This window comes from Acinonyx jubatus, chromosome E4, assembly GCF_027475565.1.
Source record: "Acinonyx jubatus isolate Ajub_Pintada_27869175 chromosome E4, VMU_Ajub_asm_v1.0, whole genome shotgun sequence".
Lineage (NCBI taxonomy): Eukaryota > Metazoa > Chordata > Mammalia > Carnivora > Felidae > Acinonyx > Acinonyx jubatus.
Window position 1 is genome coordinate 58622251 of NC_069395.1, and position 14431 is coordinate 58636681.

Consider the following 14431-nt stretch of genomic DNA (forward strand, 5'->3'; position numbering starts at 1 on the left):
CCAAGAGTTGGCTGCTCAACCAACTGAGCCTTCCAGGGGTGCCTTGCTGGGGGCATATGGAGATGATGTTGTTTCATATGATGAGAATGTTCTATCAGGCTCCGGAAACCAGGGACCAAGGCTCACTGAAATTAAGTGAGCAAAGGGAGAAGGAAAGGGCCAAATGGGACAAAAACTGAGCAGTGTTTTTTCCCAAGGCCTCTTTCTTCCTCTCAGTCAGAGAGAAAAGGCCCATCATCAGATGCCGCTGAACTGTAACCTGAAGGATTAGAGGGAAGGCAAGCGAATTAAGTCAATTGCTTCGACGGCAACTACGCGCAGTTCTGAGTTTGAGCTCACGTCTGCTCCCTTCTGCCTTAGTGTTTTTATCTTTGTGCCCATTGAAATGTTTGATGCTTGAGTAATAATCCACACAGTAAGGTTACATAATCTCCGCATCCCATGAATCTCAGTTAAAAACAAAACTGGTCACATGATTAGCGATCACCTACTATTCATCCCATTGGTGGGTTCCTTGCCACCCCTCTTCCTTCTCATTAATCATCCTGTTGCCAACTGCATCTCCTGAAGTGGACTTTTGCGTTGGTCGAGACATCCTGGAGCCCTGCATGGCACATGCCTATCTTCAAATCTTGCAAGGTACGGCAAGTTGAAAGGAACTGTAGAAACCAACCCACCAATGCTTGTCAGAAAGGGCTCAAAACATGTCTGCTGGATTCAGGAACCCAACCTGTGTCCGGGAAGGCAGACATGCCTCCGGGAATAAAGGGTAGAGAATTCTCACCGACCTAGCTCATCCAGAGTGCGGGAACGATCCAGTGGGCTGTCCACTGGATTGTGCAACCATCCTCCAAGGAATGAAAAGCAAGGGTGACAACGAGATTTCATAAAACCCTGTCTCCATCTCCTTGCCTTGGGCTTCTTTTCTTCCCAACCCCCGCCCCGTGGTTTGCTTTTGTTTCCCTGCTGTTCCAGAGGGACCCCCTCTCCACCTGTATCTCTGACCGTAATAAAACCCAGTCTCGGTCTAATTCACGGTTACTCTCAAGGGTCCTCCTCATGTCTTCCCACTACGTTGTATCATAGGTGAAATACTTGATTACTGTTTTAATGTGATGACAGTGCTTTTGTCTGGAGTCCCAGCATTATGGAAGGAGGTGAGGCTGGCTCATGATAACCCACCTCTGTCTTTTAAGGTGGGTTCAAATGGGCTGAAAGTGACCAGAGGGAAGGGGAAACGTTTGACAACATACCACTTTAATGGAGATCCAAAGCACTGAAAAGGAACAACCAGAACTCAGCTTTGTCAGGAGAAGGGAGACTTGCCACAGGAGACATTTCCTGGGTCTCGTTACAGAACCACACACAGAACCACGTCCTGCATTCAGTCCTCCCGCGGATGTAAGCCGAGGTCTCTGGCAAGCTCTGGTTCCATCACGAGCTCACCTCGCCAGTAGGTGACGGACACTGTCAAATACACGAGGGAAGCGTCAAAGGTCAAGAGGACGCCGGGCAACAGAAAACGGTGTCAGGTGGCCTAGCATGCAGACCGCACGCCGACGGCTCTCCTCCTCCCCTCTATCGCACCTCTGGGGCCCTGCTGCCTGGTACCTCTCTTTTAGGCTCTGCCCCTCAGGACGATCCTTTCCACATCCCTGTCCCTTGGCGGGTGGTGGCAATGTGTGTCCTGATCCCTGTGCTAAGCCGCGCGGCTTCTTGCCATGTTCTCAGTCTCCCAGGTCCGCCTGGCCCAGCTTAATCCTCCCTCCTTCTCTGCAGCTTAGTCCTGGTTTCTTCCTGCCGACGTCTCCAGGCAGCGATGATGGCTTCATCGTCCATTTCTTTCTCTTCCTCTCCGTCCGTGCTTCTCCGATACTGGGACCGCCGCCCCGAAGCAAACCTCCCTTCTTCTCTGCTTTCCATCCTCTCTTTCTCTCCCTCCTCCTCAGACCTCATGAAGCTCTGGGTGAATTTCCTCTTGGCTCCGAATTCAGAAAAGTCTGAGTTGGACGACTCTTCCACGTCTTCCCAGTCCCTGGGCCTGGCCCAGTTCCGACACCGTGGTTCCGGGGACTCTTCCCCTTCCGAGGGCTCAGGGGTCCGGCGGAAGAAGTAGGGCTCCGGGCTCTCCTCCCGGGAGCTCGAGGTCTCGCTGAACATCGCCCGGGAGAATCTGTGCATCTCTCTGCCCTCCCGGGTAGAGGAGGAAGAGATCCGTGAGGTGCTCCTTACGGAGTTGCCACTGGCCTCATGGTAGGAGGACGTGTCCTGTTCCTCCGACTGCGATTTGGAGAACTTGTAGCTGGAGGACTTGGACTCCGTCTCCCGGAGCAGGGAAGATCTGGTGTACTTCCCCCTGGAGCTTCCAGACCAGTCGCTCTGGGGAGGAGGCTTTTCCTCTGTCCTGAGGCCACTGAGCCACTTAGCGATACTGCCGTCCGTGTCTTTGCCGACGCTGCTAGCGCTTCCACGGCGATCAGGGCCAGCCAGGGAGGAGGACGTGTCTGTCTCGGGTTTTTGGGAATTGCTGCGGGAAGAGTACCGGAAGCTCCCTATGGCACTGTCAGTGTCCTCGTCCCTGTCACCCCCATCCTCCTCCTCATCTTCCTTGACCTTCTTCTTCTTGAAGAGGGAGCTCCGTTTGTTGTCGGAGGCCAGCTTCTCTAGCTTGTACTCGGACATCTTCTCCCTCAGCCCCATTTGTATCTCCCTCTCCTTCCGGCCAAGCTCCTTCAGGTCGACGTCGTCAGCAAAGAGGCTGTAGACCGGCTTGCTGGTCCCCCTGACTTTGCTCCCAAGACCTTCGGCCCTCGAGCCCGGCGCCGTGCGGGAGGACAGCAGGGACTGCGAGTCGGGGCCGGGTCCCAGCGGGCCCCGGGGCAGCAGGCAGGCGCCCAGGGAGGAGCTGCTGTGTCCGCTGAGCAGGGACACCTGGTCATCCCCCAGGCAGCTGGCCTCCGGTGCCGCCTTCGCGCTCGCCACGGACGGCGGGCGGGACAACAGCAGCACCTCGTTTTGCTTCTGGGCGAGAGTTTCGCTGACCACGCTGGCAATCCAGTTCTGAATGCTGGCGATGGAAATGGTGTCTCCCGGCCCCACGGGCAGGTCAGGCGGTGCGGGGCCAGGGGCAGAGGCCGGGCATCCCCCTCTGTTGCTTCCAGCCTGAGAGGGGCGGGAGCCGTGGCTCCGGGTGCTGAACACCGATGCCGCGTCCTCCCCGGCACTGACCGAAGGGGCCGCAGACCAGAAGGCGGACAGGGGGATGCTCCTGCCCGCCGCCGAGCTGTCTGCCTCCCAGCTTCCCAGGGACTGGCTCTCCTCCAACGTCTGCCTGCTCCTCTCCAGCAGCTCCAGCCTCCGCTGCCTCTTCTTGGCCGAGGCAGCGTCCTCGCCCTTGCTGAGCTCCACTACCTCCTCCCTGTTCTCGCTGCCCACCTTCTTCTGGTGTTTCAGCTTCCAGGCCTGGTAGGCCGTCAGGTTGACGTCGGAGAGATGCCTCTCGCCCTCTGCCTCCTCCGCCCCTGGCTCGGTGCTGCCGTCCCCGGCCCCCAGCTCTTTCTTGTGGAATCCGAACTGGATTCTCTTGATCTTCCACCTTTCCAGGGCGGTGAGCTTGTCCTTGTTCCTGCTGCAGAAGTTGGAGAACGAGTTGGCCTCGGAGGACACGCTCTCCTCGTCGTCTTCTCGCACCCTGCCCCCCGCCTCGGAGCCTGCGTCTGCCGCCTCCCTCTGGCTCCTGGAGTGATACTCCCGGGAGGCTTCCCTCTCGATCTCCAGCAGCCTCTGGTTCCACACGTCCCAGGTGCTCTCGGTGGACATGGAGTCCGAGCGGCGCCTGCCCCCTCGCTTCTGGCCGCTCATCTCCAGCTGCTGCTCCAGGACCCGAATGTCGCGACTGCGGACACTCGCCGAAGTGCTGCTCTCGCTCAGGGTGTGCCTGCGTCGCCTCGTCACGAAGCCTTCGGCGTCGCCCACCTCTACCTCTGCCTCCTCTCTACCCCACCTCTGATGCCCCTCCGCCTGGTACCTCTCATTTTGGCTCTGCCACTCCCGGATCATCCTGTCCACGTCCTCGTCTTCAGGCTCCCCGCCATCCTGGCCGGAGGCTGAGCGCCTGCCGTGTCCCCCCGGGGGGGCCTTGGCTGTGGGGAGGCCCCGCGCCTTCCTCCACTCCTCATACAGCTTCTCCTCCTCGTCGTCGTCAATGAGGGTGAGGGGCTTGGAGGCCTGGCTGGCCTTCCCCAGGGAGGAGCCGATCAGGTGGCTGGAGGTGTCGTCCTCCTCCTCCACCGTGAGGGCGCCCACCCTGGCCCTGCTGCTGCTCCCCGCGTCCTCGCCCTCCTCAGCCTCATCCGTCCCCCCTTCCTGGCCGGAGTCTTCTTCTCTCTCCTCCATCAGCTTCTCATTGAGCTCCCGGAGCTGCTTCAGGAAGCCGTCGTTGGGGTAGATGGCCCGCTTCTGACGCACTGTCATCAGGGCCTCCAGGATGGCCATGTTGTGGAAGATCATCAGGTAGGCCACCACCAGCACTGCCGACCGGCTGATGCCCATCTCGCTACTGACCAGGACTTTCCCTGAAAGAAACCACAAGAGATACTAATGTAACCACAGTGGCTTCCTTATAGGTTTTTTTTTTTTTTTAAGGACTGTTAAAAAGAACTGTTTAGATGTGCTGGATTTAATATATTTGCTTGCCCCCGGCATTCATCTGCGCTCAAGTCCCGTGAGGGACGAGCATCGCTGCCCCAGATCACGGATGTCTGAGAGGGCAGGGAGGCCGCCTGCACTCGTGTAAGCGTTTTCTGCACTGTCTGAACACGGGCAGAGAGAAGGAGGGAAAGGGAACTAACCAGCATCCCCGCTTTTGAAACACTAGAGTGCACGACTACTTTCTTCTTGCCAAGCTGAGCATCGGAGGGAGGAGAAATAAAAGAGTTGGGGTGGGGGGGCGCCTGGGTGGCTCCGTCAGTTAAGCGTCTGACTCTTGATTTCGGCTCAGGTCATGATGGGCTCTGTGCTGATGGCGAGGAAGCAGCTTGGGATTCTCTCTCTCCCTCTCTCTGTGCCCCTCCCCCTGTGCGTGCTCTCGCATGCGCTCTCTGTCTCTCAAAATAAATAAATAACATTAAAAACAAAGGGTAGGGGAAGTGGGGAGAAAGTAGAAAAGAAGTGCAGCTAAGGTGAAGAATCACAGACACACGGAGTCTCAGCGTGGGAAAGCACCACAGACACAACAGACACTTGAGAATTCCCTTTACAGAATCCCTGAGGCTGGGTCATCCATCATCCAGTGGAGACTGGATCCTTCTGTGACAGGGAGCTCAGTATCCTGCATACACACACACATACACACACACACACACACACACACACACACACACCCTTCACTCCATATTTAGATCAATCTACTCTTTTGAAACTTCTTTCACATGTTAGGGCAAAGTATACCTTTCTGTAATGGGCATCCAGGTCAATAACGAACACATCTATATGAACAGGGGCTTTTATACAAAAACTACTTAAGAAGATCACTATCATAGTCTTCATTAATTTTTTTCTTTTCCTGGCGATTCTAGGTTTTTCAGTCATTATTCAGACACCTTTTCACGTCCCATTACTATACGAGCCAACCTTGCAAATCAAACTGTATCAGTTTTGTTCTTAAGAGTCTGTGTCAGGATGGAGCAGATAGGGACGCCTGGGTGGCTCAGTCGGTTAAGAGTCCGACTTCGGCTCAGGTCATGATCTCCCAGTTCGTGGGTTCGAGCCCCGCATCGGGCTCTGTGTTGACAGCTCCGAGCCTGGAGCCTGCTTCGGATTCTGTGTCTCCCTTTCTCGGCCCCTCTTCTACTCATGCTCTGTTTTTCTCTCTCTCTCTCTCTCTCAAAAATAAACATTAAAAAAAGAAAAAAGGATGTAGCAGATGTACTTCAGGTTTGGACTGGCCCACACAGAGCAGAGTGGGCCATTCTCCATTCTCATTCTGGGCATCGAGCCTTCACGGATGCCATCTAAGCTTGCAGTGTGCATGGCTATGTCCCCAAATGAACTCAGATTATCTTTTATATCCACTGAAACCTGTAAAGCTTTTTTTAAAAAACTTTTTTTGTAGCATTCTCAAAGCATAAGGCTAACTTTACAAATTCCTATTCGTGTATTTGGTAGATATAACCGGTTCTTATAAGCTAACCAAAACTCTTACCAAGTCTTGACCCTAGCATTCAATAGATCAATTATCCCCTAGCCTCGCTTTCTGCTTTGTATCCTTCATAAACGTGACAAACATGCCTTCTGTGCCTTTATTCTAATGGCTGTTTACAGTGCAGCCTGGAGCCACTGGAGACTTCCTTCCAGGCTGTCATCAATCTATTTGCCAACAGTCTTTGGGGATGTTTGTCCAGTCGGTGAAGAGTACTAGCTAACGATATAGGATGGGCGGGGGGATGACTTTTATTAGTACGTCTTTGCATCAGTTAAGACCATATCTGTCACACAGGAGGTGGGAGACCAAGGCAAGACGAAAAAGGACCTGAGGCCCAGTGATGCTGAAAGGCATTATTGCCAAAGGCCAGCAGTCACTAGAGGGAGGCAACTGGGCAGAATCAGAGCTGCTAAAGGTGCATCTACAGATTCACTCTCTCATCTCCTCCCACCCCAGCTCCAGGCTCAGCTGTCTCTCGCCAAGGACTTTTTTTTTTATTTTATTTAAGAAAAACTTTTAGGGGGCTCCTGGGTGGCGCAGTCGGTTGAGCATCCGACTTCGGCTCAGGTCATGGTCTCACGGCTTGTGAGTTCGAGCCCCACGGCGGGCTCTGTGCTGACAGCTCGGAGCCCGGAGCCTGCTTTGGATTCTGTGTCCCTCTCCTGCTCTGTTCCTCCCCCACTCACGCTCTGTCTCTCTTTCTCTCAAGAATTTTTAAAAAATTTTTTAACGTTTTGTTTATTCTTGAGAGAGAGAGAGAAGAGAGAGTGAGTGGGGTTGTGGCAGAGAGAGAGGGTGACACAGAATCCCAAGCAGGCTCCAGGCTCCGAACTGTCACAGAGTCTGACGTGGGGCTCAAACCCACGAACCGTGAGATCATGACCTGAGCCGAAGCCGGATGCTTAACCCACTGAACCACCGAGGCACCCCACCAACGACCTCCCTTTAACTGGCTGCCCAGGCCACCATTTGCTACTGCCGGCACCAAAGTCCTCCTTCCTTCCTTTGAAGGAGTTACCAGGCCAGCTCACATCAGGACGCTTTAGGCACAACCAGCCAGGCTTCCTCATAGGGAAATCAAATGCCTCTTAGACTCAGTCTGGCAGAGACAAAGTTGGGTGGGCCATGCTTTTCCATGCTGTGGAATGTGTGCCTGGCACCCTGGGATGCCTCCGTGGAGCCTCAGCGGCAGCCTGTGGAAGAAGGGAGAGCCTAAGTGGGTCAGACCCTGGGTGACAGGATTGTCCATTTTCTGTTAGGGTCAAGGTCACACTAGCACTGTATAGACTATGCCCTACACAACTCCAGGGGGCACCTTTCGTGTTGAAGTCAAAGTAGATTTGTTTGGTTATGATGAAAACTTGCCAGCTGTAAGACAGCTGGAGGAAGGTGGTCTTTTTCTAATTTGCAGCCTCCATTTTGATTAGCAGCAGGGCCGCTGCGGGAGGGAGGTTGCATCACAATGTGCTCTCTCTGTTGTAAAAGTTTGAAGGGTGGAGAGAGCACTGGGCTTGAGTGAGTTCTCTCCATTCTCAGTATGCCTTTACATGGCAGGCTTGTGTGCTGTATTCTTCCGATTCATAATTCTCTTTCGCCTCAGAACTTTCCCTCTCTCCATACCTGAGAAAACCAAGAAGGACTTGCCCAGAAACCACCCTCCCCACCTTTGCCACCATGGATAGAATTCAGGGTAGACAAAGGACCAGAGTCTGCCAGGCAAATTTTCTCTCTCAGGGAACTTTGGAAATGGGGCTGAGGCCGGAAGTTAGCCAGTCTGTGCCCAGGCCTGCGGGCGGCCTTGCTGTCTGAGGTAGGGAGAAAAAGAGAAGATGGAAACCAAGAGTCCTGAGATTGTCCAGTCCTTGTTCCAGATGATCCTGGGGCCACATTCTCCTCTTTGGATTTGTGCTTGTATTGTAATTAATGCCTTTGGCGATGGTTAAGTAGTTTGAGACGGGTCCTACTTACTAGCAACCAAGATACTAATCTTGATTATTACACAGCGGCAAAGCCGCTAAACCTTCCGTGGGTCTCAATTTCCCATTTGTAAAATGTAAGTAACATCCTCTGGCTGTGGGCACTGTGATTATTACATGAAGCACCCAGCCCAGTGTTAGCTTTCTTCCTTAAGAGCTGTCTCCCAAGCATCTTGGAGGCAATCACAGAAACTAAGGCTCAGCGGCGACTTCTAGGGATGGTGACAACCGTCAGGGCCCTGACGGGAGGAGGAACCACCCCAGAGGCAACCCCAGTAAGGATAAGGTCCTTTCCCCGTCCGGCAAGGGTGCGGGCGGGGGGGGGGGAAGGGACGTGGAGGGCTGAATGCTAGAGCGGGGGGCAGGTGTGCCGGCGCGGGCCCCTGCTGGTGACGGGGCTCCCCCCGGTGTCCCCAGCGCCTGGGCCAGGCACCCTGCGCACCGCTAGGGCCACAGGGTGGCCCACAGCGCCGCCGCCCTCCTCGAAGCCCCGACGACACCCGGGTGGCGCAGCTCCGGTCCGCCCAGGCCCCCCACCTACGCGCCCGGCAGCTTCTCCCGCCGTCTGGCTCTCGCTGTCGCCCCACTTCTGGGGCTGCGCGTCTGCTCCGCTGATAGTCACCGGCCCTAGGGGCTGCTCGAGGCCCGCCCGCCCGAGGCCGCGTCTACGCGATCTCCACTGCGCCGCCCGCTGGAGTCGCCAGGGCGCTGCGCGCGACAAACAGCCCAAGAAATCCTCTCCCCGCTGGCACTTGGAGACACGCTCAGATCACATTGGTCACAAGGAATACATTTTTAAAAAGAAGTTTTTTTTAAAGCATTGAAAAAAAGGAGAAAACCGTTTCATATATATACATACGTATGTAATATATATATGTAAAATTTATAAATTTCACTTTTTTAACGTTTATTTACTTTTGAGAGACAGAGCGTGAGCCGGGGAGGAGCAGAGAGAGAAGGAGACACAGAATCCGAAGCAGGCTCCGGGCTCTGAGCCGTCAGCCCAGAGCCGATGGTGGGGCTCGAACTCATGAACCGGGAGCTCGTGACCTGAGCAGAAGTCAGAGCTTAACCGACTGGGCCGGCCAGGTGCCCTCATAAATTTCACTTTAATAAAAACCTATACATATATAAAAACATTCTATGTATAGATATGTATTTATAAATATACATATATGCATACACATATTTGCAGCTCTTATGTGCGTTTTAAAATTTTACTCCTCACAGCAATTTTAGGACGATTAGGTCTCTTTGTCTCTGTGCGAAACACAAGGGAAACTGAGGCTCTGCTGGAGAACGGAACCGCCCGAGGTCCCATGGAATAGACAGCGTAGCAAAGCCTGGCCTCAAGCCCAGGTTTGTGACACTCCCAGCCGCCCCCGCGGCATGGGCTGTGGCCCGTCCGCACTGAAGGGTCCTGTCCACTCTGCCGGCTCCCACCGCTGTGGTCTCCCAAGCCCAGAGAGCGAGGTTCCTAAAACGCAGATCAGATCAAGGCGCTTTTCAACTCCCTCACCTTGGCGGTCAGCTGCCTGCGTGTCGGGGCCCCTGCCACTCTGCCACTCTGACCCTTCCCCACCACGCCGATCCGCTCTGGCCTGTGATCCTGAACACGCCACGCTTACCCCACTTTTGGAGCTTTGTGCTAGCACTTTCCCCTGCCCGGGAATGCTCTTCTTCCGACTTCTCCGTGGCCAGCTCCTTCTTGTCACTCATTGTAAAGTGGCCCCTTCTCAGAGAGGACCTCTCTACCAGCCTCTCCAAGGAGCTGGCCGGTCACTCCAACACGTGGCCCTACTTAGTCTCTCTGCCTCACGCTTGTCACGGACATTTTTCTTTGTAATCTTCTCTGCCATCACCACTGTGTGAGATTCAAAGGCCAGGACCCTTGTCTGCATCTTCCACCCACCGCACCTACAACGGCGCCCGGCACCTGTTAGGCCCTCAGTCATTACCGATAAGGTGCATGATCATCCTTTCCTTTCCCCTCTTCTTAGAACGAGACAAAAATCTTAAGACAGATCGCCTCCAGACATGACAGATAACCCAGAGGTTTCCATGAGCTCTCCTGGTTGCTTCTCCCCCTTGCGGAATTAATTCGAGCAGCCTGGAGCAGGCAGACTCCCCCCTCCCCCCTCACCTCTATAGGTCAGCAGGGCTTCATCGATGAACTCGGCAGCCTTCCGGAAATGCTGGGAGATGTCCACCTCGGGAAAGTCGTCCACCTCCACACCCAGGTACTGAATCTCCAGGCCAGTGTAGAATTCGGGCCCAGTGTAGACGCCGGTGCCATGAGCGGCATTGAGGATGTGAGTAATTCCCAGCCTCTTCAGCCTCGCCTTGTTCACAGCTACACTCCTGGGGGGAAAGAGGCAGAGACGATGTTTGCCAGAGTCAGAGCTAGAAAGGAAAGGTGCACCGCCACTGAGACCCGCAGCCTGCTTCGGCTGGCTCGGGAAGGCCATGGCTCGGTGAGTGCCTTCTGTGCTTCCAGATGTGTCCCAGGCTCACTGCAAATACAGTCATAAGCGGGGGCCAGAGAGAGAGAAGGCACAGGGAGCCGGGCAGGGGAGGGCAGGATGAAGGGAACAAGACTGATGTGTAAGGAAATCTTTGGTCCACAGATCTCTGGTTTAAAAACCCTCTGCCTTGGGAATGGACATTCATCAAGACACAAAAGTGGCAGGGGAGCCTGGCTGGCTCAGTCGGAGGGGTGGGCAACTCTTGATCTCCGGGTCGTGGGTTCGAGCCCCATGTGGGGTGTAGAGATGACTTAAATAAATAAAACTTAAAAAAAAAAAAAGACACAAAAGTGGCAGACAAAAGTAGTAATCAAACCCGGTGTGCTTCACTTTTTCAAAGTCCTTCCACATGCATCATCTTATTGTATCCCTACTACTACACTTAAGAGGTAGACAGGGCAACTATTTTTATGCCCATTCGAAGATTCGGAAAGTGAATCTGACAGCTTTTTTGACTTCCCAAGACTGAAAGGAAAAAGGACCAAACAAGGGCAGGTGTTTCTGGTTTCTAGTTCAGAGCTCTTTTTGCTGCAATGAATCAGTGAAGACAGGGTTGCCAGAGAAGGAGCAGAAGCCTGGGGCTATCTGGAGGTGTCTGGGTCCCTGGTGAGCATGATGTGAATGTTTCTGGGTCTGCAGAGCTAGCTGGAGATCGCTCAGGACTTGGTGTCCAGCCCTGAGAATCAGGTTCTAGGCGACAGACTGCTTCCGGGGCAGTACTCAAGACCCACAGTCCAAACTTATCTTCCCTACTGCCTGCCACGGGGGCCCCAAATTCCCTCCTTTGCTTCTGCGTATCTGAGTATTTACACTGGGAGAATTAGTTTCACAAACTAGCCTGTTGGTGCCAATTACGCACTGGCAAGAAGATCCTGAAGGAACTGCTTTGGGTTTTGTTTGGGAAACCACTCATAAACTTAAAAAAATAACATTTTTTTCTGATTATAAAAACAAGCGGTGTTTCCTTAGGAAATCCGTCCGGTTCAAAAGAAACCTAAAGAAGATAAACATCAGTGGTAGAACCATCGCCTAGATGGTTACGCTTTTATCTCGTTTGTTTCGAATTTGTTACTTATGCAAAAGCGCATACACATACACACCTATATATTGCTCAGGTAGCATCACACTGTATATACAATTTGTAATTTAGCATCATACTATATATATACATATATATCATACTATACATATATCATACTATATATATATCATACTACATACATATCATACTATATATATACATCATACTATATATGTATCATACTATATATGTATCATATTATATATATCATACTATATATATACTATATATATCATACTATATGTATATCATACTATATATGTATCATACTATATATATCATACTATACATATACTATATATGTATCATACTATATATGTATCATACTATATATGTATCATACTATATATGTATCATATTATATATCATACTATATATACTATATATATCATACTATATATATCATACTATATACATATCATACTATATATATCATACTATATACATATCATACTATATATATATATCATACTATATACATATCATACTATATAGGTATCATACTATATAGGTATCATACTATATATATCATACTATATATATATCATACTATATATGTATAATACTATATATGTATCATACTATATATGTATCTTACTATATATGTATCATACTATATATGTATCATATTATATATATACTATATATATCTCACACTATATATATACTATATATATCTCATACTATATATATACTATATATATCTCATACTATATATATACTATATATATCTCATACTATATATATACTATATATATCTCATACTATATATATACTATATATATATCATACTATATATATACTATATATATATCATACTATATATATACTATATATATCATACTATATATATATCATACTATATATGTATCATACTATATACGTATCATATTATATATATCATACTATATATACTATATATATATCATACTATATATATCATACTATATATCATACTATATATGTATCATACTATATATGTATCATACTGTATATGTATCATACTGTATATATATCATATTATATATATCATACTATATATATACTATATATATCATACTATATATATCATACTATATATGTATCATACTATATATATATCATACTATATATATCATACTATACATGTATCATACTATATATCATACTATATATATATCATATTATATATATCATACTATATATATACTATATATATCCTACTATATATGTATCATACTATATATATCCTACTATATATGTATCATACTATATATATCATACTATATATATCATATTATATATATCATGTTATATATATATACTATATATCATACTATATGTATCATATTATATATGTATCATACTATATATGTATCATACTATATATGTATCATACTATGATATATATGATATATATATAATACTATGATATATATATTATATATATCATATATATATATGTAATTTGTAACCTCTTTGTCCTCTTGTGAAATGTTTCGGTGGTTGGCAATACATACAAAAATCAGTATCATCACTGGCTCCAAATGTCCCATCAGGCAACATCAACTTGCTGATGGAGTTATTGGGGCCTTTGCCAAACGTGGGGGAGTTTCATCGCTCTCGGGCACTGTCCAGAAGGGTAGGACAAAGGGTCGTGACCCCCCCGCAGTCAGACTCACTTCTCTGCTATGAAGATATTGGGCCAGACCTCATCCACCTCATTCCAGGGGGTCTCCTGGCGGTCTTGGACCAAGGCCCGCTGCAAATCCAGGATGCAGGGGGTGTTGTATAGGCTGCTGTCGTCCATCTTCTCCCTAACACGGTTGTACAGGTCCTCCACCAGCAGGTGCTCGGCCGACTCCAGCATGCCTGGACACTCTGCCTCGGCTCTGATCCCCCGCGGCTTGAATTCTAGAAGGGACAGGCAGCATTCTCGTCAAAGAGTCAAGAGCACCATGACGCTCCCTGTTCCTCAGGAGAATCCACTCTTGGCCAGTCTGCTGCCAGGACTCTGGACACGAACTCAAATGCCAGGAAGGACTTAATGAAGGCCCGGGGTGGGGAGGGGACCTGCACTGGTCTGGACACTTGTGGTCAGGGCCAGCAGGAGCAGAGGTAGATTGGTATAGGTGAAGGGACACTGGTTTTCTTTACTCCTTCCTGTATTTTTCTCAAGCTGGCTGACAACTTCTTAGACCAAGGTCCTTAAGTACCTGGTATATGTCTATTCACACTTACAGTTCCCACGGTGCTCCATACAGGGTGGAATCATTTACCAAATGAATGAATGACACTCTTTCATAACGTAAGTCACTTTATTAGTTTGACTCCTTTACATACGTAAGGCAAATAATCTTGGGAAAAGTAAAACTTTAGCCTTCACGTGCAATCACTTTCCCATACACGTTTAATTAATTTATTTCACGCGTTGTCTGCTTCTTCCCACTGGCGTCCGAGCGCCCGTGAGTCTCAGCCTCCCAGCTTTCCAACAGGTGGCAAAGGTTTTGCCAGGAACTCCAATGCCAGTCCCAAAACAGCGCTCAGGGCCTTTCTGCCAACAGCTCAGAAAAACTCAGATTCTAGATGAGTTCAAAATCCATTCACCCACCTCTCGAGCGAGCCTCTCTCTCCTGCTCCTAATATTTTTGTTCTCAATTGATCAAAT

The 14431-nt window shown here is 49.8% G+C and overlaps 1 protein-coding gene across 5 annotated transcripts in view; it reads right to left on the reverse strand.

The window, feature by feature from the left end:
• Positions 1–1239: 1239 nt before the first annotated feature.
• STYXL2 (serine/threonine/tyrosine interacting like 2) overlaps positions 1240–14431 on the reverse strand; it is a 32103-nt gene continuing 18911 nt past the window's right edge. For all 5 annotated transcript variants that reach the window (XM_027046237.2, XM_053209121.1, XM_027046239.2 and 2 more), the window contains 3 exons: positions 13446–13677; positions 10322–10539; positions 1240–4574 (listed from right to left, as the gene is read on the reverse strand). In XM_027046237.2, coding sequence (XP_026902038.2) covers positions 1756–4574; positions 10322–10539; positions 13446–13677 — 3269 coding nt within the window. In that variant the 3' untranslated portion in view covers positions 1240–1755. The remainder of the gene's footprint in view (positions 4575–10321; positions 10540–13445; positions 13678–14431) is intronic.